Below are 23,996 nucleotides of genomic sequence, written 5' to 3'. Positions count from 1 at the left end.
GTCTATTATTCTCACATTCAAGATATAGAAACCAGAGGATTAGGAGTTTAAGGTCATCTTCAACTATATAACAAAAAGCTTCAGCACCATCCTGGGCTACATAAAACAAAGAAAAACAATGTTAATTAGAATATAAAATATTCCTTATCCAACAGGTATGCCAGCCAATCAGTGAACCAAATTATAAAATAGGAAAGTAAGACTTACTATAACAAGGAAAGTTAAATAATAGAAACCACCAGTTCAGACTCAATAAAGTTTAAAATTGTCAGGCAATATCATTAAAGAAATCATTTTGACTATTGAATGTAATGGGGCAGGGCATGCTGTGTTCCCCTGTCTGTCTTGGAACTCACTCTGTAGACCAAGCTGGCCTGGAACTCAGAGATTAACCTGCCTCTGCCTCCTGAGTACTGGGATTAAAGTCTCTGTCACTACTGCCAGACAGTCTTACAATAATTTAAGCAGAAATATGTTTGGACTTTTTTAGAAAGATCCAAATAAAACTTGAGGAAATGAAATTAAAATTACATCAAATAAAAGTGTGTATTGGATAAGAAAAATGGAAAATTATATCCCACTTAAGAGATGAGCAAACATGGAGATGCAGCAATAGAAGCTATGCAAAAGAATTTGTGTGAACATGTATGCATGCCACAGCATGCATGTAGAAGTTGTAGGACAATTTTAGGTCTTGGTTCTTGCCTTCCACCTTATTTGAGACATTGTCTCTTACTGATAAGAGCCAGCATATATCAAGCTAGCTGGCTAGTAAAATTCCTGGGATTCTTCTATCTCTGCATCCCATCTCGATGTTGTTTTATGTGTGTGGATATTCTGTTTGCATGTATGTCAGTGCACCACATATGTGTAGTGTCCTTGAAGGCTAGAAGGGTTGTTAGCTGCTGGCATTTGAAGCCTATGCTCTTAATTTCTGAACCATCTCTCTAGCACCAGAGACAAAATTAAATGCAGTTGGAAACTGACAGATTATAGCCTTGGCTGGCCATATCTCTCCAGTTCTGGGATCAGGGCATATACAGTTTTAGTACAAAGTTAACAGTTTTAAGAGTATGTGTGTTTATAGATATATGAGATAAGTAACTCTATGCTGAGTATCCTTTCAGGTTTTCAAAAGACAGTGTTAAAAGTTAACAATTTGAATACTTTTTACAGCTGTGATGTCATATTACATTCTGCAGGAAAGGGGATTTGGGGGTTTTGTTTAGCTTTGATTTGGAGGATAGAATCTTAACCATGTGGCCCAAGCTGGCCTTGAATTCAAGATCTTCTTACCTAACTCTTCGACACCACTGGCCTTTGGGGCAGGAATGTGTGTTGGTGTTGGTTTGGTTGGGGTTTTTTTGTTGTTGTTGTTTTGGTGTTTTTGTTTTTGTTGTTTTGGTTTTTTGGGGGGTTTTTTGTTTTGGTTTTTTTGAGATAAGACATCACTTCATACCCAGGCCTGGCTCTGTAGCCTGAGTTGCCCTAAACTCCCATTCCTCCTGCCTCCCAAGTGTGGGGTTACAGATATATGCCACCACACACACTCTGCTATTTATGTGTATAAAAATACATACATACATACATACATACATACATACATACATACATACTCACTTGCTAATAGACCATGGCCGTCTCTTCATGTTAGCATGACACACACAGTATTCTATCTCATACATTCTATTTCTACTGGACTATAATAGAATTTTTTCCTGTGGTAAAGATTGATCAGGCTACAAATCTTCCTGGAGGCTCAGGGTATCACAGTAGTCCAATTTTAAAGTAAATTGTTTTCTGCTTTTTTAAAGACATTACTGTAAGAGTATCTCAAGCAGAGGTCGTTACAACCGTGATTTGGAACAGGATGAAGCATTTATTCCAGTAGGAGAATCATTGAAAGACCTGATTGACCAGTCACAAAGCTCTGGTAGTGGATCTGGATTACCTTTGTTGGTAAGCACAAAGCCTCTTACAAGTATAAATCTTGTGTTGATAAAGATGTGATGTCGTTGGTAAGTGGGAATCTTAGTTATTGTAGATAATAGAAACAATAGATTTTTTTTCTCATGTAGTAATACAAGATGAAGTTAGTAAAAGTAAGAAATGTAAACCAAGGAAAATAGGATAGGCAAGATAAAGCCATAAGTAAAAAGTCTAATAGTTACATAAAATGTTAGGATATGAAATCCTGTGTGAACTTAAATTACCTACATATTTTGCTATACGGTTTTTTTTCTCCCTTCCACTTCAGTGCTGAAGTTTGAGCCAAGAACCTCAACAATGCCAAGCAAGCATTCTGCCAATAAACCACATCCTCAGCACTTGGTTTTTTGAGACAAGGTCTTATAGAATTCAGGTTGCTCTTGAATTTGAGATTCTGCTGCCTCTGCTTTGGCCTCCTAAATGCTGGGGTTACAGGCATGAACCAACATGGCAGCTAGGTATTTTAAGTATTTTGTAACCAACTAAATGAAAAAAAAAAAAGTGTAAGATTCGTTCTATCTTTAAGGTTAAACTAATTGGCTAAAAAGGGTTACAGAATAATTTGAGTGGATGAATGGGTGGGGGGGTGGAGATAGATGATCAGCTTCTGAGAACAGTTTTCTGAGGCAACTCTCCTAATCACAACACTACATTTCCAAGTAGGTTTTTAACTTTAATAGCACTACTTGAAAGTAAATGCTTAATGACAATTAGAAGAATTGTCTAAAAGTAATCTGTGATAGAATTGGCAAGGTGAGAATAGAACTATCTTTGAATACACATAGTATATTTATGTAAAAAAAATGCAAGATTTGCTATACATAAACCTACTGCAACCAATGCTTAATCAGTTTGCAGAGTACAAAGTCATTTTTCAGTTTTACTGAATTTATATTTACTGGCAGCTTAAAAATGCCAGTCTGGAACCTTAAAGTTAAGAAGTAGTATTTGTCGGGGGCCGACTTTTAGCAGAAATCGGCTAGAAAGCAGCTATCAACTTAGCAGCCATCTCGAGCCATATACCCTGATGGAGACTTGTTTTTCAATAGCCTACAACAGCTGAAGCACACTCTGACACACATCTTGTTTATCCCACATATCTTGTTTTGCTGTTTAGTGACCCCAGCTGCATGGTGCACGTGGTAAAATGTCTCCACCTGTGTTCTCCTGCTTGTGCTTATAAATACCCAGGATTTCCTTGTAATAGGGTCAATATAGTCAATAGGAGTTGTGAATATAGTCTATGGGAGACAGTAAACGAGACTTGACTACAGACCCTCTGGCTTGTATCTATTCTTCGCGTCTCTTCCCCTTCTTACCCCCACTCTCTCTCTCTTGCTAGACCCTGACCCGTGGACCAGAGCAGCAGAGCAGTCCGGGACATTTTGACCCCCTAACATGGGGCAGAGTGGTCCTCAACAGTATTATTTAAAATAATACCAAGAACCATGAAGTATTTTAGAAATAATCTTAGCAAATATGTACATTGTAAAATTTGTACATTGAAAATTATTGCCGGGCAGTGGTGGCGCACACCTGTAATCCCAGCACTTGGGAGGCAGAGGCAGGAGGATTTCTGAGTTCGAGGCCAGCCTGGTCTACAGAGTGAGTTCCAGGACAGCCAGGGCTACACAGAGAAACCCTGTCTTGAAAAACCAAAAAAAAAAAAAAAAAGAAAAAAGAAAAGAAAATTATTAATTGCTGAAATTAATGGAGATCTAAATGAGGTATTTAGCCTATTTATGAATTGAAGGCAATTCTATTTACAATATCAGGTAGCCTCATATTGGAGCATTGTTCCATTTCAATCCAAGTAGAAATCAGACTTTTACAGAAATAGATGAACAGATTTATAAAAAGGATTAGATGAGCTGAAATTGTTTGAAAAGAGGGCACAGACCTAACTACATGGCTTTTGGACTTAACTTTAAAGCTACTGTGGTTAGCACTGCATGTACAGTGGGACAGAACAGAGCCTAGAAAGGGAAACTTAGACACAGGTTTATGTGTATGGGCATTTTGCCTCTATGTATATATCTGTGTACCAGTTACTTACCTGATACAAAGGTCAGAAGAGGGTGTCCCATCCCCTGGATGTGGAGTTACAGATGGTTGTTAGCTACACTTAGGTACTGGGAATTGAACCGGAACTCTTTAAAAGAGCAGCCAAGTGCTCTTAACCACTGAGCTGTCTGTCTAACCCTATCAATTGATTTTATTTGGAGGATTTATTTATTTATTTATTTTGGGGTTTTTTGTTTTGTTTTGTTTTTTCTTTTTTTTTTGAGATAGGGTCTCTCTATGTAGACATGGCTGGCCTTGAGGGTCTCTCTATGTAGACATGGCTGGCCTTGAATGCACAGAGATCTGCCTGCATCTGCCTGGGAGTGTTGAGACCAAAGGTGTGCACTACTACCGACTACTCAATTGATTTTTAAAAAAATTTATTATAAAAAGTTACATAAGGCCATTGTTTTAAAGTACTGAAGTAATTCAGTGTTGAATAGATTATTAAACAGATAATGTGGGATAAAACACTTTAGGTATTCACTTGTTACAAAGTAAATACATTCCTGTACCTCACTCAGTATATAAAACTAAGTTGAAATGAGGGAGACTTAAATGTAAAAGTTAAACTAGAAAAACTACCAAAAGAATTTTTAAGAAAAGTCATTTGGCTTCTTATTACATAAAAAGCATTCACAGAAAAAAATAAATAAATAAAATTTAAAAAAATAAAAATAAAAAAAAGCATTCACAGCACCCGTGAGGCAGAAGCAGGTAGATCTTTGAGTTCAAAGACAGCCAGAGCTATACATAGACACCCTGTTTCAAAACAACAACAACAACAACAAAGAACAAAAACTAAAAGATGAGTCAGGGGCTAATTTATACAGATTATACAAAGAAAGTTAACAGCTCCATAATAAGACAGACAGCTCCAAATTTTTAACTGGACAGAGGATTTGAACAAAAGAGTAGGAGTGGTATGTGGGTTCATGTTCGTCGTGGAGGGTATGCAGAGCAAGTACAGCAAGGCAGAGGATGGAGACTTCATACACGGCTGTCGAAAATGCAAGTGATGACAGCTGACTAAATTTAAGCGTGTACTTCTTTTTTATATTTACTTATTTTGATTTTTTGGAGACAGTTTCTCTGTGTAACCCTGGCCCAGAACTTGCTTTATAGACCAGATTAGCCTCAAACTCAGAGATCTGCTGGCCTCTGCCTCCCAGGTGCTAAGGTTAAAGGTGTATGCAAGTGCTTTGCATACAGTAAAAACAGTTCTTCTGCTATTTACCCTAGAGATGAAAAAATGCATTTACCCAAAAGACCTGAAGGTGAATGTCCATAGTAAATAAAGTCTAATAAATAAATGAATAAATTAACAATAGTTTGGAAGCCCACCAATTTGGCAAATGGATAAACAAATTATAACACATTCATCAGTGTTTAGAAACAAATCAATATCAATAGAGATGATTTCAAAGGCACTTTATGCTTAGGGGGGAAAAAGGCCAGATACAGAAAACTATGTAGTGTATCTATTTATATGACTCTAGGAAAGATAAAACTGTAGGGATAAAATGGCTAAGTAATGCCAGCACAGCAGGAAGGAATTAACAGCGAAAGTGGGAATTGTTTTACAAAGTGAAAATATTAAGTCTTAAGTTAGATTTGGGTAATTAGATAACTAGGCATTTAATAGAATATACTGCTCAGTCTTTAAAAAGGATACATTTTATTCTGTATATAAATTATATTTAAATAATCTTGGCTTTAAAACATTACCGAATCTGTGCTAAGAGATGCATGATGTAAGCCAATTCAGCTTTACATAGCTCCAGACTCAGATACAGCATTTTTTTTTTTCATTTAAAGTTACTAGTAGTCTGAAAATGAAAGATGAAGTATATACTTCAGGTATTATTCCCAATAACTACCTGTATTCTGAGCCAGAAATAGAATTTAAGTGAAGTTGTATATAAAAAATAAAGTTGTAATTCTGACAAGTACAGCTGAGGAGAAAGAGGGGGAGACGGAGATTTTAAAACTGGACAAACAGCACTTTACAGAAAATTAGGCCTGCAGCAAGATCCATGAGAAGAATAAACAAGTGCGTTATAGACAGGTGGAGCAGAGCTGCTTCCATCCCCTTACGAAGACCAGTCCTCCTCTATCTGGGGAAGTTTCAAGAGGGATCCTGTTTGAACATCCAGCTCAGCTGAATCGACCCTGGCAATTAACCTGGTGATAGATGTCATAGCCAGCTAAGCCTCACAATCAAACAATTGTAAGAGCCAGAAGTGATGGGTGACTCCAAGAAAACTGCACGTAATAGGACTGTTGTACATATGAATTCAGAAACTAACCACATGCACAGCTTCAGACAGAACCTCAGCATGGAGAAGGAAAGTAGACACATCTCTCACCTCTAACCAAAAGAGACCTGGGAGGAATTTGGGGAGGGAAAAGAATGATCAAAATATACTATATAAAAAATTAAATTTAAAAAAATGTTGGAATAAGGAGCATGTAGGTAAGTAGTAAAAACTGGGGCTGTGTCAGATTAGCTAGGATCTTAGAGGCTGAGTTGAGGGGTTTTAGTTATTTAGATTTTGGTGCATAGTAGATCACCCATAACTCAGTAACTTAAAGCCAAAAACATTTATTATTTCTCATGATTATGAGTCTGTTAGGAAGTTTGTTTTCTAGACTTGCTCAGCTATTGATAAGCTATATAGCTAGTTCATGGGATTGACAGTTGACATGGTGTTTCATAAGAGCAGAAAGAAGGGCAGGTTATGGTACTCCGTGTCTGTGAGAACTACTTGTTACACATTTGCTAGTCTGCAGCCCAAAAGAAGTCAAGTAACCAAAGCCCAAGAGTGTGGGCAAGGAGAGTTCCCAAGGGTGGCCCACTAACTGGTGTGTGATTCCAGAATACATGTTCATTGCTGCCTTTACATACCATAAACACTGGAGCTAGTATACTACATTGGAGCTATTTGGATATGCCAGGCTTTTTAATGGAATGCCCTTAATAGATTCTTTTCATAAAGAGCTTAAAACTCTGTACTTTGTTTTCTGTATAGGTTCAACGAACTATTGCCAAACAGATTCAGATGGTTCGGCAGGTTGGTAAAGGCCGTTATGGAGAAGTATGGATGGGTAAATGGCGTGGTGAAAAAGTGGCTGTCAAAGTGTTTTTTACCACTGAAGAAGCTAGCTGGTTTAGAGAAACAGAAATCTACCAGACGGTGTTAATGCGTCATGAAAATATACTTGGTGAGTGTCTTATGCTTTGGTAAGGTACCCATTCTGGCAAGATTCTCAGGGTGCACAGGAGAGCCTGCCATGTGCATGTGGATTCAAATGTTTGTGTAGCTCAAAGAAATCTAGTAGAATTCACAGTGAACTAGAACTCTTTCCTGGATGCCAAGAAAGCATCTTACTACTCTAAACAACATTGAGTTTCAAAAAAATAGTAAACGCTGCTTATTGAACTTATGTAATAATGGAAGCCAAGTGTTTTGCAGAGAAATTCAATAGTTTCCTAGGATAGCTTTAACTGTATTGAACTTTTTCCTTCCGTCATTAGAAAAACCCAGTGTGTGACTTTATTGTATTTTTATACCCAATATATGTTCCTCTCACCACCTCATTATATAGTAGTGAAACACTGTAGATATCTGATCAGTAGAGTATAAACAGATCTAGCTTTTCTGAGTTATCTTTTCAGCTGCTATTTTACCATCTCTTAATTTGTAAAGTACATTGCCCATTGCCACAAACAGACATTTATGTTCATTTCCTGTTGCTACTATAAAAAATTATCATAAACTGAGTGGTTTAAAACATCAGAAATGGATGGATGTGGATGTGATGGAACACACCTTTAGCCCTAGCACTCAGGTGGATCTCTGAGTTCAGAGATAGCCTGGTCTACAAAGAGAGTTCCCAGATAGCCATCATTACACCAGGGGTGGGGGTAGGGGAACCTGTCTGGGGGGGGGGGGGGGAGAGAGAGAGAGAGAGAGAGAGAGAGAGAGAGAGAGAGAGAGAGAGAGAGAGAATGAGAATGAATGAGAATTGGGAGGGGGAGATGGCTTACTTGTTGAATAGGTTGCCTAGTTGCTTGGAACCTGAGTTTAGAATGTATGTAAGAGTGAAATGTGCCAGTGAGATATGGAAAGTGGAGACAGGTAGAGTCCTGGAGCTCTGACCTACCTACCTGGCAAGGTTCCAGGCCAATGAGACACTGGGTTCTCAGAGGTGTGAAGCACCAGAGGAACAACACCTTAGGTTGTCCCCTGACCTCCACATCTACTCACACTCCCATTTGTATATGTACCTGTTCACACGTAAAAGGAGAGAACCTGATCATCCCTTCAGTTTTAGGATCCAGAGTTTTAAAATGAAGCTCTTGGGCCATTCCCTCTTTGTAGGTTTCTTCCTGGCTATAGGGGTCATTAGTGTTCTTTGACTTACAGACAGCCCTCCTCTCAGTATTTCATACGGTCTTTCTGGCCACATTCCCATCATACAGAGGGACACTGATGAGGGAATTTGTACCAGTCTTATCATGCATGGCTTCATGGAAATGTAATTTTATCTACAAAGATTCTTTTTCCAATGTAACTTAAAATATCTATTTTTCAACTTGAAATTGACAGCTTTTATTTTGGGAGTTCAGGGGTGGGTTTTTATTTTGTTTGTTTGTTTGTTTTTCTTGTCATTAGACAGTCTTAATGTTAAGCTCTGGCAGCCTTAACTTAGGCAGTCTTCCTGCCTCTGTCTCTTGAATACTGGGATTTCAAGCTTGTGCCACTACTCCCTGGTAAAGAACCTTTTTCAAGAGAGAATCATGTAGGTAATAGCACTTCAGGATAATATATGACTTTTTTTTCTTAGTCATATTATTATCCCCATTGTAATTAATGTTAGGATTATCATAAATTAGCTGTATGTGGTAGTACATGCCTGTAATCAATCCCAGCACTGAAGAGGCTGAGTCAGGATGATCACAAGTTTGAATACAGCCTGGACTATATAGCAGAAGCCTGTCTTTAAAAATACTGTAAATTTGGACTGGAGAGATGGCTCAGTGGTTTACAAGCACATACTGTCTGTCCTCTTAGAGGGCCTTAGTTTGACTCCTAGCACCCGTATTAGGCAGCTCACAACTGCCTGTAACTCCAGCACTAAGATATTCAACACCCCTCTGATCTCCTTCACAAACACACATAAATTAAAAATACTGTACATTTATTGTAAAACTGTAGTGATGAGTATAAATAATAGGAAATGAGTTCTTGGCGATATTTTGAAAACATTTTGCTAGTCAAATTAGGATAGTACTTTCTATACATAGTAAGTAGCTCATTCCCAGTATCCTAATGTGCATCTGTAACTGCCTAGTGTCTCTGCAAACAACTAACCTTTTAAACTCATTAACTAAACAGGTTTTATAGCTGCAGACATTAAAGGCACTGGTTCCTGGACTCAGCTGTATTTGATTACTGATTACCATGAAAATGGATCTCTCTATGACTTCCTGAAGTGTGCCACACTAGACACCAGAGCCCTACTCAAGTTAGCTTATTCTGCTGCCTGTGGTCTGTGCCACCTCCACACAGAAATTTATGGTACCCAAGGAAAGCCTGCAATTGCTCATCGAGACCTGAAGAGCAAAAACATTCTTATTAAGAAAAATGGAAGTTGCTGTATTGCTGACCTGGGCCTAGCTGTTAAATTCAACAGGTAAATGATTCTTTGTCCACTGTTTGGAAATGATTTTAATATCTAACAGGTATTTATACTCAAGGCTGTTTGTTTCTTTTTCTTCTTACAAAACTACATTTTACTATACTTTTCTGGAGATTGTTACAGATGAACCCAGGATCTTATGTATGTTAAGGACACACTATGCTACTAAATGACATTTCCAGCCTCTACATAATTGTTGATTTCCTTTTTTTATGCTTTTATTTCAGTTTACCTTTACTTGCTCTTTTTGCAGATTATAGTTGTCCATGTTAAATATAAAGTAAACTATAACCTAAATAATGAGCATTAAGTTTGCTTCTAGTTCATCTGTTTTTTAAAAAGGGTTATAAAGCTGGGTGGTGGTGGCACACTACTGGTGGTCCTAGCATTTGGGATGCAGAAGCAGGTGAATCTCTGAGTTCCAGGACAGCCTGATCTACATAGTAAGTTCTAGGACAGCCAGGGTTATACAGAGAAACTCTATCTCAAAAAACACCACAACAAAAATGGTTATCATGAACACTATCGAATTTTATATATATATATCATTCTATTCTTGAGCACTTGCATAAATATTTTTGTTGGGGTTCAGGTGTTGTCCCATAAACCTGGGATGCATAAACACTGATCTCAGTTGGACAGGGATAGTTTATTGAGCAAACACCCCAAGACTAATCGATGACAGTTCAGAGCTGAAGCTAAGACCCGAAACATTTCTCAGGGCTGGCTTATAAAGGCTAAAACCACAAAAACCACAACGAGTTCATACGCAGGTGCTGGAAGTGCTGCTTGGTGGTCAGCCCTTACTCAGGCTACTTTAGACATGACAGTTCGTATTCACCTTAAATTTGATGAGTCTGAAGTGAAGCTTGTGGTTGTGGAATTTTTCTTTTTTTTTTTTTTTTTTTTTTTTCTTTTTTCTTCTTTTTTTTTTTTTTTTTTTTTTTTTTATAATTTATTTAATTTTATGTGCATTGGTATGAGGCTGTCAGTTCCCTTAGAACTGGAGTTACAGGTAGTTGTGAGTTGCCATATAGGTGCTGGGAATTGAACCTGGGTCCTTTGGAAATGCAGACAATTTTCTTAACCTCTGAGCCATCTCTACAGCCCCCTGGAATTTCTTAAGATTAACAAACCTCATTACATCCAGAACATAACAGGGTATGTGGTCAGCATGACCCTGCTCTGAGTCAAGTTATTTTTCTGCATCAGCGACTGGCAGGCATATTACAGCAACATTATGAAATAGCTGGCAGGCATGAAGCAAAATGGCTACAGATGGGCAAAAGCCTCATCAAATTTTATTCATAATAAATTTCTAGATAAGGGAGGCTACTGGGAGAGTTTCCGTATATTAACTTAATGGCATATTGTGTATAAATACTGTCATTGTTTTGGTTTTTGGCTGGTTTTTGCTTTTTAAAGACAGTTTCTCTCTGTTGCTCTGGCTGTCTGGAACTTGCTTAGTAGACCAGGCTGTCCTCAGACTCACAGAGATCCACCAGCCTCTGCCTTCCAAATGCATGGACTAAAGGCATGCAGTACCACTTCTTGGCTTTTTCATTTTCTTTGTTTTTAAAGCTTCATGAATTCACTTGTCATCCTTGGGCAGGGGCTGTTCTCATCTTCTCTGTGCTGATTTTAGTATACATGCTGCCAGAGTGAGCACCATTAACAGTGTTCTTAATCACTGTAGTGTTTGTTGGCTTAAATATTCATCAGCTGGTGTATGACGTTTTCTGTTTTACTGAGACAAAATACCTGGCAAAAAGAAACTGAAGGAAGGAAAGGTTTATTGTGGCTCATGGTTTAAGGTAGAGTCCATCCTGGCATGAAGAACATGGTGACAGTGACTCATGACATTGCATGCAGTCAGAAGAGAGATTCTTGTCTTGCTTCTGCCTTCTTTCCTTTTTATTAAGTCTGGGCTCCAGCTGATGGGCGGTCATTCCTCCCTTACTGAAACCCCTGGAAATACCCTAAAAAAACACACAATCCTGTGTCTGAAGTGATCCCCAATCCATTCAATAGATAGTTAAATATAAATTCTATAGATCCAACCTCTTGGCACTCAAATTCATGACATTTAAGCTGTAGTGTTCCACCCTTGATTGTCTCATAGTAATCATACAGAATGGACTTAGCTCTCTGTAAGCATCCCTGAAGTCTTAACAGTTCCAGTGTTGCTCAGAACCAAGATTGAGTGCAAGGTGTGATGGCACACACCTATAATCCCAGCATTTGGGAGGCAGAGGTGTGTGGGTTCTCTGAGTTTAAGGACAACCAGAACCTTGTCTCCAAAAAAACAAAATCATATAAACAAAGAAGCAACAATAACAAAAGCCCAAGATCAGAATTTTCTCATACATTTGGAGCAGTTCCTTAACTATTAGCCCTTTATGAGATCAAAACTAAGGTAGATATTTTAAATCTACTATGTCACAGAGTAAACATTTCCATTCCAAAAGGAAAGACTATGAACACAGGAAGGAAGCTAGATTAAAGCATGACTGAAACCCAGAGCTTGATGTCTGGTATCTGACACTTGGTATAGCATTATCTGGGCTCTGGGGAACTAGGGTAGCCCATCCACTCTGTTTTGCTGCCTGCAGTTAAGGAAGCCTCTTGTAAGCTGGCTCTGTTTCATATTTGTAGCTTTTTTTTCAGTGGACATTCTCAGTCCTAGCATCTCCTGCTTCCTGGATGTCTTATTTTAGGGAATTCAACTCTGCTACATATTCTATTGAGGAACCTTGATAAAGCCTCTGTGACCACATCACCTTTGCATGTGTTCTGCCTGCTGAACCACATGTCGATTCAAGTAAATCTGCCTTCTCATCCCATAGTCAGTCTGGCTTGTTTCTGCTTCATCTGTAGGGGCCTATCTGTGCCTTGACAGCTCACACTGGGAGGACTTCTCCATAGGATTATGTTGGAGCAAGGTTAAATCAGAATTTTTTCTAAAACTGTACTTTTCTAATTAAAGAGATGATTCTGTAGTTATCTACAAGTTCTAGCTGGGAGATTTAAAATTCATAAATGTATATATTATGTATATAATAAATTCATAAATATAGTGACATATATATAATAATTTATTTGCATAATTTCTAAAGACAAAATTTTATCACTGTCAGTAGCTCCCTGACTCAGACAAAAAACTCAACAAGTCCTGATTTTAATTAACATAAGCAAGACTTAAGTGAGCCCATTTCTTTACACTAAGTGCAAATCAGTGCACTGAAAGATAATGACCAGTGGGATAGTGAAGACAGTTCATGGAAATGTAATCACATGATTGAAGCACCTTGGCAACTTAGAAGTTGGCTGCCATAAATGAATGAACAGAATACCACAGTGTGAATTACTGGCCTTTTACCTCATCTCATTCTTTACGTAGAAGTTCTACCTGTGTGTGTGTGTGTGTGTGTGTGTGTGTGTGTGTGTGTGTGTGTGTGTATTGGTTCAGCAAAAGGAAAATAATTTTGTAGTATCAGAATGTTATTCCATGTTGTATTATTAACTATGTTATGTATAGTAGTGAACAGTTAACAGTAGTTTTATACTCCTTTTAAAAATAAGTAAGATCAGCCAGGCAGTGATGGCGCATACCTTTAATCCCAGCACTTGGAAGGCAGAGGCAGGTGGATTTTTGAGTTTGAGTACAGCCAGGGCTATACAGAGAAACCCTGTCTCGAAAAACCAAAAAAAAAAAAAAAAAAAAAAAAAAAAAAAAAAAAAAAAAAGTAATATCCACCCAGATGGCTGCATAAGTGAAGACATTTGCCACCAAGCCTGATAATTGTTCCATCCCTGGAACCCATATGGAGAAAAATGAATCCTGCAAGTAGCCTCCACACATGTATCCTCCTCTTGCACATGAGAAAGAAGGAATGAATGAACCATGCTACAGCTAGTCATGCTGTCTTCAAATTTTCTCCACCAAACAACCATAGTATTTAGGGTTAGAGAGATGACTCAGCTTTTTGGAGTTGTTCCATATGAGTGGCTCACAATCATGTATATAACTTTAGCTCCAGGGGATCCATGGTCCTCTTCTGCCCTTGGCAGATACCAGTACTCACATAGCGTACTCACACGTAAACACATACAAATAAATATTTTTAAAAAGCAAAAAGTTTTAGTTGTTTGGCAAGTGTGTTCGTGCGTGCGTACATGTGTGTGTGTATGAGTGTCTATATATGGAGGTGTTTTGTTTTTCAAATCAGGGTTTTCTCTGTGTAGCTATGACTACCTTGGAATTGACTCAAATTTATATCCCCTGCCTCTGCCTCCCAAGATTAAAAGTTTGTACCACCACACCTGGCTATATTTTTATGCTTATGGATATTTTGTGTGCATAGATATCTATGTACCACATTTAATCAGTTGCTGTAGAGGCTATAAGCTGACACTAGATCTCCTGGAACTGGGATTACAGGTGGTAGTAAGCCACTGTGTAGGGTCTAGGAATTACACCCAGGTCTGCTGGAATTGCATCAAGTACATTTAACTGCTAAGCTATCTTTCCAGTCCTTACTCCATTGTTTTTAATTCATCCTCACATGAGTTTTCAGGACATATGAAGAATGCAGCTTGATTTGTGCCAAGAGAGAACACAGGTAGCTTCTAGCCTAATTCTTAATAGATTCCTTTTTTCTCTGAAACTTCATAGCCAGGCCTCCACTTTCTGCATTTCTCTCAGCATTCTAATCTTCCAAACTCCCATCAATAAGCTCTGCTTTCATCATTTGTAGGCTTCTCTAGTCAAGATGACAATTCTTCCACATTATTCCCATAAGTTAGTACTAAAGGCATATCAACCAGTGTCAAGTTTATCATAGCTTCATTGCTAGGGATTAAACTCAGGTCCTCATATTTGTGTAGCAAGTGTTCTTATCCAATGAGCCTGCCCTTAAGAACCAACTTCATACATTATGTTTTCATGTTGCTGTGACAGATACAACAAAAGCAACTTTTGTCTTTAGCCTTTAATGGCTGAACTATGGTGCCAGCCCAACAAAAGCAACTTTTAAGGAAGAAAAGAACTTATTTTGCTCATGTTTTCAGGGTGTGGTCCATCATGAAAGGGAAAACTTGTGGGGGGAGTGTGAGGTCACATTGCGCCATAGTAAAAAAAGCAGAAAGAGTTGAATGCGAAGTGGGGATTCCTTTGGTTTCTCCTTTTTTCATTTTTATTCAGGAATCATTCAGGGTGATCTGTCCTTCCTCTATTAAACTTCTCTGGAAATGCCCTCAGAGACAGCACATTCCCATCCCTATCCCCATCCCTGGTGTTTTTAGTTGCTTCCAAATCTAGTCAAGATGACCATGAAAATTAACCATTAGAGATGTTTTATAACAAAATACAAATACCTTGTATCGGTTCCACTAGAAAGTGTTTCCAGAACCTCCCAGTTTCAGTAACAAAACATTCATGTCTTCAAGTCTAAAATTCAGTGCAAATCCCAGGAAACTAAAAAGTTATTTATTACTGGTTGACTATTTATATAGATATTACTTTGTTTATAAGTAAATTGGATCCATGAGAAGTAAATTTTAATTCTGCATCTTGAATGTTAAACTGATTGTATAAGAATGGTAAAAACAAATTATTTTTCTTTTATTTTTATACTTCTCAGATACAATTATCTGTACTTGTACTTTTCTTAATAAAATATTGTCATCTTTTTTTTTAAGATAGGGTCATATGTAGCCCAGGTTGGACTAGAACCAACTATTTAGCCAAGGATGACCTTGAAATTCTGATCAAGTCGCCGGTCAGTGGTGGCGCACACCTTTAGTCCCAGCACTTGGGAGGCAGAGGCAGGCGGATTTCTGAGTTCGAGGCCAGCCTGGTCTACAGAGTGAGTTTCAGGACAGCCAGGGCTATACAGAGAAACCCTGTCTTGAAAAACCAAAAAAAAAACAAAAAGAAAAGAAAAGAAAAGAAAGAAAGAAAAAAAATCTGATCAAATTGTCCCTACATCATTAGTCCTTAGTGTTAGGATTATAGGCATGGATCACCTTGCTGGATTTATGTGGTGCTGGGGATGGAACTTAGGGCCTCCTGTATATATACAGAAAAGCAGTGTACCAGCTTAGCCATACGCTAGGCAAGTGTTGCTATCTTTTGATAAAAACAGAGCTTATTTGGTGACAGAGCCTCAGCTGAATTTATGAAGGGTATTTGTGTTAATCCAGTTTAGTGTGAAAAAGTCAGTTAGTGATTTGTGGCAGACATGATACCAAGGCTCAGAATAATTGTCCCATATCCTGCTTGGGATGTTATGTAATATGCAGCATATAAAATCTATAAAGGTGCTCAACTTCCTAACACATGTGGCCTCAAGAGTTTATGGTAAAGAATATAAGAATTTACATATTTTAGACAGAAAAATATTTATAAGAATGTACAGAGATGAAGTATTGTTTGGTCCTCAACCTGACCACTGTCTTCCTCCTTTCTTAGTGATACAAATGAAGTTGACATACCCTTGAACACCAGGGTGGGCACCAAGCGGTACATGGCTCCAGAAGTGCTGGATGAGAGCCTGAATAAGAACCATTTCCAGCCCTACATCATGGCTGACATCTATAGCTTTGGTTTGATCATTTGGGAAATGGCTCGTCGTTGTATTACAGGAGGTAGGAATTTGAATAGTGTTTCTGATTGTATTTCTTATCATTTAAAAAATAATTACCTAATTTATATGTCACCTATGTCAAGGTTTACCAGGACCACTCTCAGATCCTGTGGTTTCATCAGAATTAATGCACATAGTTGTCTAAGGGGAAAGGTGCTAAGAACAAAACTCAGAAAAATCCAAGACAGGTTTTCTATCAGCCCTCTCCAGTCTATTCAAAGAGGACATGCTTATATCCTACCTCAGCCAGCTGTGGCGAGGTGACTGTTGTCATCCAGACAGGCTCAGTCTGCTTGCCATGTACATTTGCTCTGCTAGTGTGTACTAGAACTCTAGCCTCTCAAGGAGGTGGGTTCAACATAACAGCCAGAGAACAGTGGAGAGAGACTTATATTCGGGTCCCAGACAGTAGGCAAGGCTAACCACATAGTTTCCTTTTTAAGAACAGCAGTGGGCCTGCTTTGTGAGCTTGCCCACAGATCATGGTCAGTCTTTCTCTTACAGCAGAGAGTAATAAAGACACTCACTAGTAGGAAAAAAGAAGTAAATAGACATTTACACTAAAATTTTTTTTAATTAAAAAAAATCTTCTCATCTCCTTTGGTTTTAAGTGTTTCATTACTTGTAGCTGGCTTCAAATCACAGTCCTCTTGCCTCAGAGTCTCAAGTACTCTACCCTCAAAAGAAACACTATCATTGCTTATAGACTTTCATTCTGTCAGAGGTAGGGGAAATAATGGGCCATAAATAATAGAAAAACATATATTTACTATTAAAAGTGAACCATTCAGATTGTTTCTTCTTTCTGTAGGAACCCATTCTTAGTTCCACAGTTCAATGAGAGATGCTGTGTATGTTGATTGAGAGTTGTCACACTACCAAGGTTTCACTCACTGTGTTTTCTCACTCCCTGCAGGAATCGTGGAGGAATATCAATTACCATATTACAACATGGTGCCCAGTGACCCATCCTATGAAGACATGCGTGAGGTTGTGTGTGTGAAACGCTTGCGGCCAATTGTGTCTAACCGCTGGAACAGTGATGAAGTAAGTTAGAGCCAAGCCCCTATAAAGTGTTCCAGTGAGTACCGAGTTACTCTATGCTCACCGCATTCTGTTTGCATTTCTCTTTAGTGTCTTCGAGCCGTTTTGAAGCTGATGTCAGAATGCTGGGCTCATAATCCAGCCTCCAGACTCACAGCTTTGAGAATCAAGAAGACGCTTGCAAAAATGGTTGAATCCCAGGATGTAAAGATTTGATAGTTAAACAATTTTGAGGGAGAATTTAGACTACAAGAACTTCACCCAAGGAATGGGTGGAATTAGCATGGAATAGGATGTTGGCTTGGTTTCCAAACTTCTTCCTCTACATCTTCACAGGCTGCTAACAGTAAACCTTTCAGTACTCTACAGAATACAAGATTGGAACTTCAAACATGTCGTTCTTTATATATGGACAGCTTTGTTTTAAATGTGGTTTTTTGATGCTTTTTTTTTTTTTTTGGTTTTTAATGAACTGCATCAAGACTCCAATCCTGATAAGAAGTCTCTGGTCAAACTCTGGGTACTCACTATCCTGTCCATAAAGTAGTGCTTTCTGTGAAAGCCTTAAGAAAATTAATGAGCTCAGCAGAGACAGAGAAAGGCATATTTGCCTTCTACCAGAGAAAGCATCTGTCTGTGTTCTGTCTTTGTAAACAGCATATAGATTATGATCTCTTTGGGATACTTCGTGGTTTATGATGGTGCACCATGCCTTTGATATGCATACCAGAATTCCTCTACTGCCATGAGGCTTAGAAGACAAGAATGTAAAGGTTGCACAGGAGGGTATTTGTGGCCAGTGGTTTAAATATGCAATATCTAATTGACATTCGCCAATCTCATAAAAGCCATCTGCCTTGTAACTGTAGTAACTTCCCCACCAACTTTATTTTTAGCATAATAGTTGTAAAGGCCAAACTCCGTGTAAATTGTCCATAGACGTAGATTGTTTTCCCCAGTCACCATTTTGTTCTCCTTTTGGTAATTATTTTTGTTATAAAATGCTTCCTATCCAGAATTGGAGCCCACCGTCTTGAACCATACTTTGAAAGAAATGCCTCTTCCTGGAGTCTGCCTTACTGCTTCTGATTGTGTTGTACATACCTGTGATCAAATTCTGAAGTCTTTGTTTTTAGTACCTCTTAAAAAGGGAAGTTGTTTATCATGTGTAATGTGTTTTTATTTTCAAAACCTGCATAGCCTTCAGTCTAGCCATGTTTTTCCTACATACTCAATTTTATACCAAAACAGCTTACACAGGTCTCATATCTGATCCTCAATGGGAAATGTTTTAAAATAGAACTGTGTATGAATTTCAGAATTCATGCATTAAAAACTTCAAACTAAAGCTTCACTAAAGTAGATCTCATATCTCTTTTATGAGGATGTCAGCTGATTCTTCAATAACTGTAAATGTATTTTAGAGATCTAAATCTTTTGAAATTTGGTTTTACAATTTCTGGTCCCTAACTTGTGAAGACAAAGAGGCAGAAGTACCCAGGCACTACCCATATTTACACTGAACATTATTAAATAAAATGATACATATTTTATAGAAGCCTGGTTATCTCAAAGAACAGTTCTGGTTCAAACTTATACCAATATCAAACTATTTAAATGTTCTAATCAAACAAGCCATGGTGAGGGAGGGTCAAGTGACATTGTCTCTTTGGATGAAACATAATGGTGATTCTATCAAAACACAGAACAATTGAAACTAAATGGGAGGCAGGTAGAGCATATGTCCATCTGTCCATCTACAGACATGACTAAACTTAGTATAATACCTACAGATCATATCCCACAAATTTGAGATTTGTTTTACCTGTTTTGTTTAATCAGTCTCATCTAATGTACCTAAAGCCTGAGAACACTGAGGTCTAATTTTACCTAAGTTCAGTTAACCTGGATATATTTTTCCTGGATAAACTAAGTCTTGAAAGTCACTTACCATCTTAACAATATATCTAAGGAATGTAAACTTCATTCTTTGACATGTTTAAATTGGAGGCCACTGTAATGATTCTTTTCTACTTAGCTTGCTCTAAGAAAAGGCTGTCAGGAGTTAATTGTGAGGCAGGCAGTGAGTGCTCCAGCCACTGCCTTCCCACGCTGCCATCACTGCGTTCATGGGGAACAGTGACGCTCTCTAAATGGCAGCGCAAACGCTGCAGTTTTTCCTTATTTGGAATCCTAAAATTGAAAGTTGCATTAATCTTACTATGTTCTCCTCTCCTTATTCTAAATTTAAAATTCAGTAAGTGAACTATTTAAAGAATGTATCAGAACTTTGGCCAGTGAGATAGCTCTGTAGATAAAGGCACTTGGGCTGGAGAGATGGCTCAGCAGTTGGCTCACTAACTGCTCTTCCACAGGTCCTGAGTTCAATTCCCAGCAACCACATGGTGGCTCACAACCATCTGTAATGGGATTCAATGCCTTCTCTGGTGTGTCTGAAAAGAACAACAGTGTGCTCATGTAAATAAAATAAATAAATCTTTAAAAGAAAGAAAGAAAGAAAGAAAGAAAGAAAGAGAGAGAGATAAAGGCACTTGCTGCCAAACCTTCCAACCTCAATTCAGACTCTGGGACACACATAGTGAAGGGAGGGAGCCAACCCCCTAGTTATCCTCTGACTTCCACACACTCCATGGCATGCCCCCCCAACACACAGCATGCACTCCACATACTCAAACACAAAAGTAACTTAAAGGAAAAAAAGAATAGAACCCACTGTGTTATGTACAAAGTATTATGTAGTTACTTAATTAACAACTTGTAAATATCTGGAAACTGTGACTTGGTCCCCCTTTGAATCTAGAGTTTAAAAAATATGGCTAAAATCAACCATCCTTAAAATAATTAAAAATAAAAGCCCCAAACTCCAAACTACCTAAATAAATACCAGGTAATCCCAGAAGACATCATGTGTGGTTTGTTTGACCAGTAGTTCTCCAGTACAGAGCATGTTAAGATTTGTCCCAACCTGATTCTCTGAGGTTTCTACAGCACTGAGTACTGTTTTGAGTATAAAATCTGAACTAATTTCTCTGGAAATATTGTAACAAAAGATATTTTAGTCAGCAAGTTATGGTACCCTTCCAATGTCTAGAAACTTTTCTAAACCTATAAAGTCACCTTTTGCTATTCTCAGCTGCTGTCCTGGAATGTGCCAGTTTTTATTTATTCATTCTAATGATATTCAATGGGTTTTTTCTTTTTCGATGTTTTTCTTGTTTAGAATAAAAGGACTAATTTTTCAAGAACTGTGTATCTCTGATTTGGCCTAAGGTCAAATTGGATATTGGGTAGTCTATTCCAGGGCAGATTCAAAAGTGATACACTTGTCTTTTCAGCTGTGCATTGTTTTGAAATGTTTCCAAATGTCTAAGATAATTTCAACAGAAGTGTAACTTGTGTGAAAAGAAGGGTGGTGTAACGGCACAAGTTGACTTGAGTCAGATATTAAACAGACAGTTCTCTCAGCTCCTGGCTGGAAGGGCTGGAAACTAGGGACAAGAACTTGATTCTCTGGGGCATTGTATGAGCCACAGGGATGGGAAGGATCTTCCCATAAAGAAAGCCTAGGACTGTGGCTTTTGCAGAGAATTAGACATAATGCTATAATGTTAGGTTGTGCTCTACTTTCCTTTCAGTGGAATTATTTAAGCTCGTTTAGTGACCTTTGTTTTTCCCACATAAAAACTAAAATGTAGCATATATTGTATAAAATGAAAATATTAATGGCTTAGGGAAACTGTACATAAGGCATTGACAGGTTAAAATAAAGCATTTTTATTATGCAATTGTAAAACACCAAAAATATAGATTCATCTTTGATATGTAACACACTAAATGTATTTTGTACAGCATCTGATTTAAAAGGTGCCTTATTAAGTTTACCATTAATTGCTTTGTTCTATATACAGATTATGTCCAATGTATCATTTTTCAGTAAATAACCTTATTTTAGTATACTTTAGTGATGTGTTTTGTGATGCTGTTCTTGGATTTATTGTGTATCAGAAGTCAACTGTTGAGATTTTATAAGTAATTTAGTGTACATACATACGTTCTCGAGCGTGCATTTCAGCTTCTAGAAACCCGGCATATGGAGAATGGCCAGGTAAGTGCCACATGCTTTTTCTTTATGTAGATGTCGAACCTACCTTAATAAGGGCATTTTTTTCTTCTATAAAAAGAAAAAACCCACAACATTATTTTCTGCTTATAAAAATGTGTGTTTATGACAGAACATTGGGAAACAGAAAAAGAATACGCAAATAAACTATTCCATTTTATTGCCAGACACCACTATTTACATTTGAATGTTTCTCTGCCTTTTTTTTTTTTTTTTTCTTTCTTAACATTAAGATCATGATAATTCTGTTTCAGTTGAAAACACTGTATATTGACAGGGCATAGTAGTGCTCACCTTTGACCCCAGCACTTGGGAAGCAGAGGTAGGCAGATCTCTGTGAGTAGCAGAGACTAGCCTGATCTACAGAGTGAGTTCCTGGAAAAGCCAGGCATATATAGAGAAACCCTGTCTTGGAAGAGAAAAACACCAAACACATTCATTCCATTCTGTTTCACTCCCACAAAAGAAGACCTTAATCTTAGCTCAAACAATCCTGTGCCTCCCAAGTAGTGGGACTTTAGATGCATACCATAGAGCTTCACTTCAAAAATGTAACTTTCCAGCCAGGTGTGGTGGCCTTGTGGATTTTCAGTGAATTCAAGGCCAGCCTACATAGTTGTAGGATAATCAGGCCCGGGGTGGGGGGGGAGATAAAAAATAAAATAGAGAAAATAACCTATTTCTGTGACCTTTTTGTTATTTTAATTATTTTTTGTGATTTTGCTTTTGTTTTCAGAAGAACATAGAACTGGATCTTGCTTATAGCCCAGGCTAGCCTCAAGCTCTTTATCTATTCTAGCTCTGAAGTATCTTCATCCTCTTCACAATAAGACACATATTGAGCATCATTGTACATAAACTCTATTTTCTCTTAGATCTTAAATGCAGATATGTATATTATAACTTTATTAAAGGAAAGTGAAGGCTCTTGATGTTGTCCTATCATCTTCAAACATTTTTGTTTTTATTATACAGGGTAATATGTTCTTCAAGTCTTCTGTTTGATAATGTGCCTTAAAGTTTCCACTGCAATGGAGGAAACCCTTGGATGGCGGTTGTTTATCTATGATGCCTTATTTTCCCACCTAGGTTGAGACTTGCCACCTGCTAGGTACTGGTTGCACTGAGTTCCTGTTTGCACCTCCTGCTGTTAGGAAGCCAGACTTGTTTCCATCTTAAAAGATTCAACTCTGGTTTATGTTACTTGACAGCATGCTTAGAGACTGCCCATCTCATGTTAGTATAGAACAGTGTTTGCTACTCTTCCTTGTGACACAGTTCTGAATAATCAGCTCAAGAGAGCTTTGTTTTAATTCAGTGTGAGAGGCTGTCGGTCCATTGATAGAGAAGACATGGCATCTGGGCTTGGTCCATGGAAGTAGGAACATGTGACTGCCTCTTGCTAGTGTATCTGGAAGCAAAGAGCTGAGGCCAAACCAGAAGCTGATAAACCCTGCACTTCTGTTAGCTAGGCCAGGGTTCAAGTTTCCACAGACTCAAAGCTAGCTAGGAGGTAGCTCCTTTGTAAAGTGTTTGTCTTGTAAAGATTCCTATCCCTAGAACCTGTGTAAAAAACAGACATGGTGGTCTGGGGTCTGAGGTGACAAAAGACAGATCTCCAGACCAGTGAAAACCAGAGAGGCTGTCGGCAGACACATAGCAGCTTAACTGTAACCGGTTCCTGGAGATCTGACACCCTCTTCTGGCCTCCCTTTCTTAGGTGTATATGTATGTTGTATACCACATATGTGCCTGGTGCCCAAAGATGCCAAAAGAAGATGGTGGATCCTTTGAAACTGGATTCAGGATGGTTAGGAGTTGTGATGTAGGTGCTGTGAACCAAACCCGGGTCCTCTACAAAAGCAATTCTTGGTTTTAGCAGTTGAGCTATCTCACCAGCACCAGCATTTCCCTTTATTTTATTTTTTTGAGATAGGATCTCTATGTTGCCCAGCCTGGCCTTAAGCTGGGGCCCTCCTACTTTAACTTTACAAGTAACCTAGGATTATAGTTGAGTGCCATCAAGCCCAGCTATAACTCCTGTGAGATGATGTATCTTCTGGATGTCTCCTCTATATTAATAGCCCTGATTGATTTATGTTCTATTCTACCCTCTATTTTTAGCCCGTGTACTGATTTTTTTTCAACTGCCAGATTTAACAGTTTTTAAATAATTTTCATCTGCAAGAACTTACAAATATACTACAAGGGGTCCCACTCACCTTTCATGCAGTTTTCATTAACATTTTGCATACTGCTATGTGGGGTGTATGTAATTGGGAGATCACAACAGCACATCTGAACATGCACTGTGCTGCTTGGAGTAAATTTAAAAACTAACACCCTCTGAAGACTTCAGGAATATTCTATTAACCAATTATATGTAGTGATCAAAATCAGGAAAA

At 38.1% G+C, this 23,996-nt stretch overlaps 1 protein-coding gene and 1 non-coding gene across 3 annotated transcripts in view; one reads left to right on the top strand and one right to left on the bottom strand.

Annotated features, from left to right (window-relative positions):
• Bmpr1a (bone morphogenetic protein receptor type 1A) overlaps nucleotides 1-21,759 on the top strand; it is a 94,111-nt gene extending 72,352 nt beyond the window's left edge. For both annotated transcript variants that reach the window (XM_034497526.2, XM_034497528.2), the window contains exons 8-13: nucleotides 1,815-1,959; nucleotides 7,086-7,278; nucleotides 9,456-9,753; nucleotides 16,232-16,407; nucleotides 17,323-17,453; nucleotides 17,541-21,759. In XM_034497526.2, coding sequence (XP_034353417.1) covers nucleotides 1,815-1,959; nucleotides 7,086-7,278; nucleotides 9,456-9,753; nucleotides 16,232-16,407; nucleotides 17,323-17,453; nucleotides 17,541-17,666 — 1,069 coding nt within the window. In that variant the 3' untranslated portion in view covers nucleotides 17,667-21,759. The remainder of the gene's footprint in view (nucleotides 1-1,814; nucleotides 1,960-7,085; nucleotides 7,279-9,455; nucleotides 9,754-16,231; nucleotides 16,408-17,322; nucleotides 17,454-17,540) is intronic.
• On the bottom strand, nucleotides 11,327-11,428 carry LOC117706366 (U6 spliceosomal RNA). Its single transcript, XR_004606482.1, has one exon. It is a non-coding gene; the product is annotated as a U6 spliceosomal RNA (small nuclear RNA).
• Nucleotides 21,760-23,996: the final 2,237 nt, after the last annotated feature.

Source organism: Arvicanthis niloticus, chromosome 3, assembly GCF_011762505.2.
Source record: "Arvicanthis niloticus isolate mArvNil1 chromosome 3, mArvNil1.pat.X, whole genome shotgun sequence".
In the NCBI taxonomy this organism is placed as follows: Eukaryota; Metazoa; Chordata; class Mammalia; order Rodentia; family Muridae; genus Arvicanthis; species Arvicanthis niloticus.
This window is presented reverse-complemented; position numbering and strand designations above follow the sequence as displayed.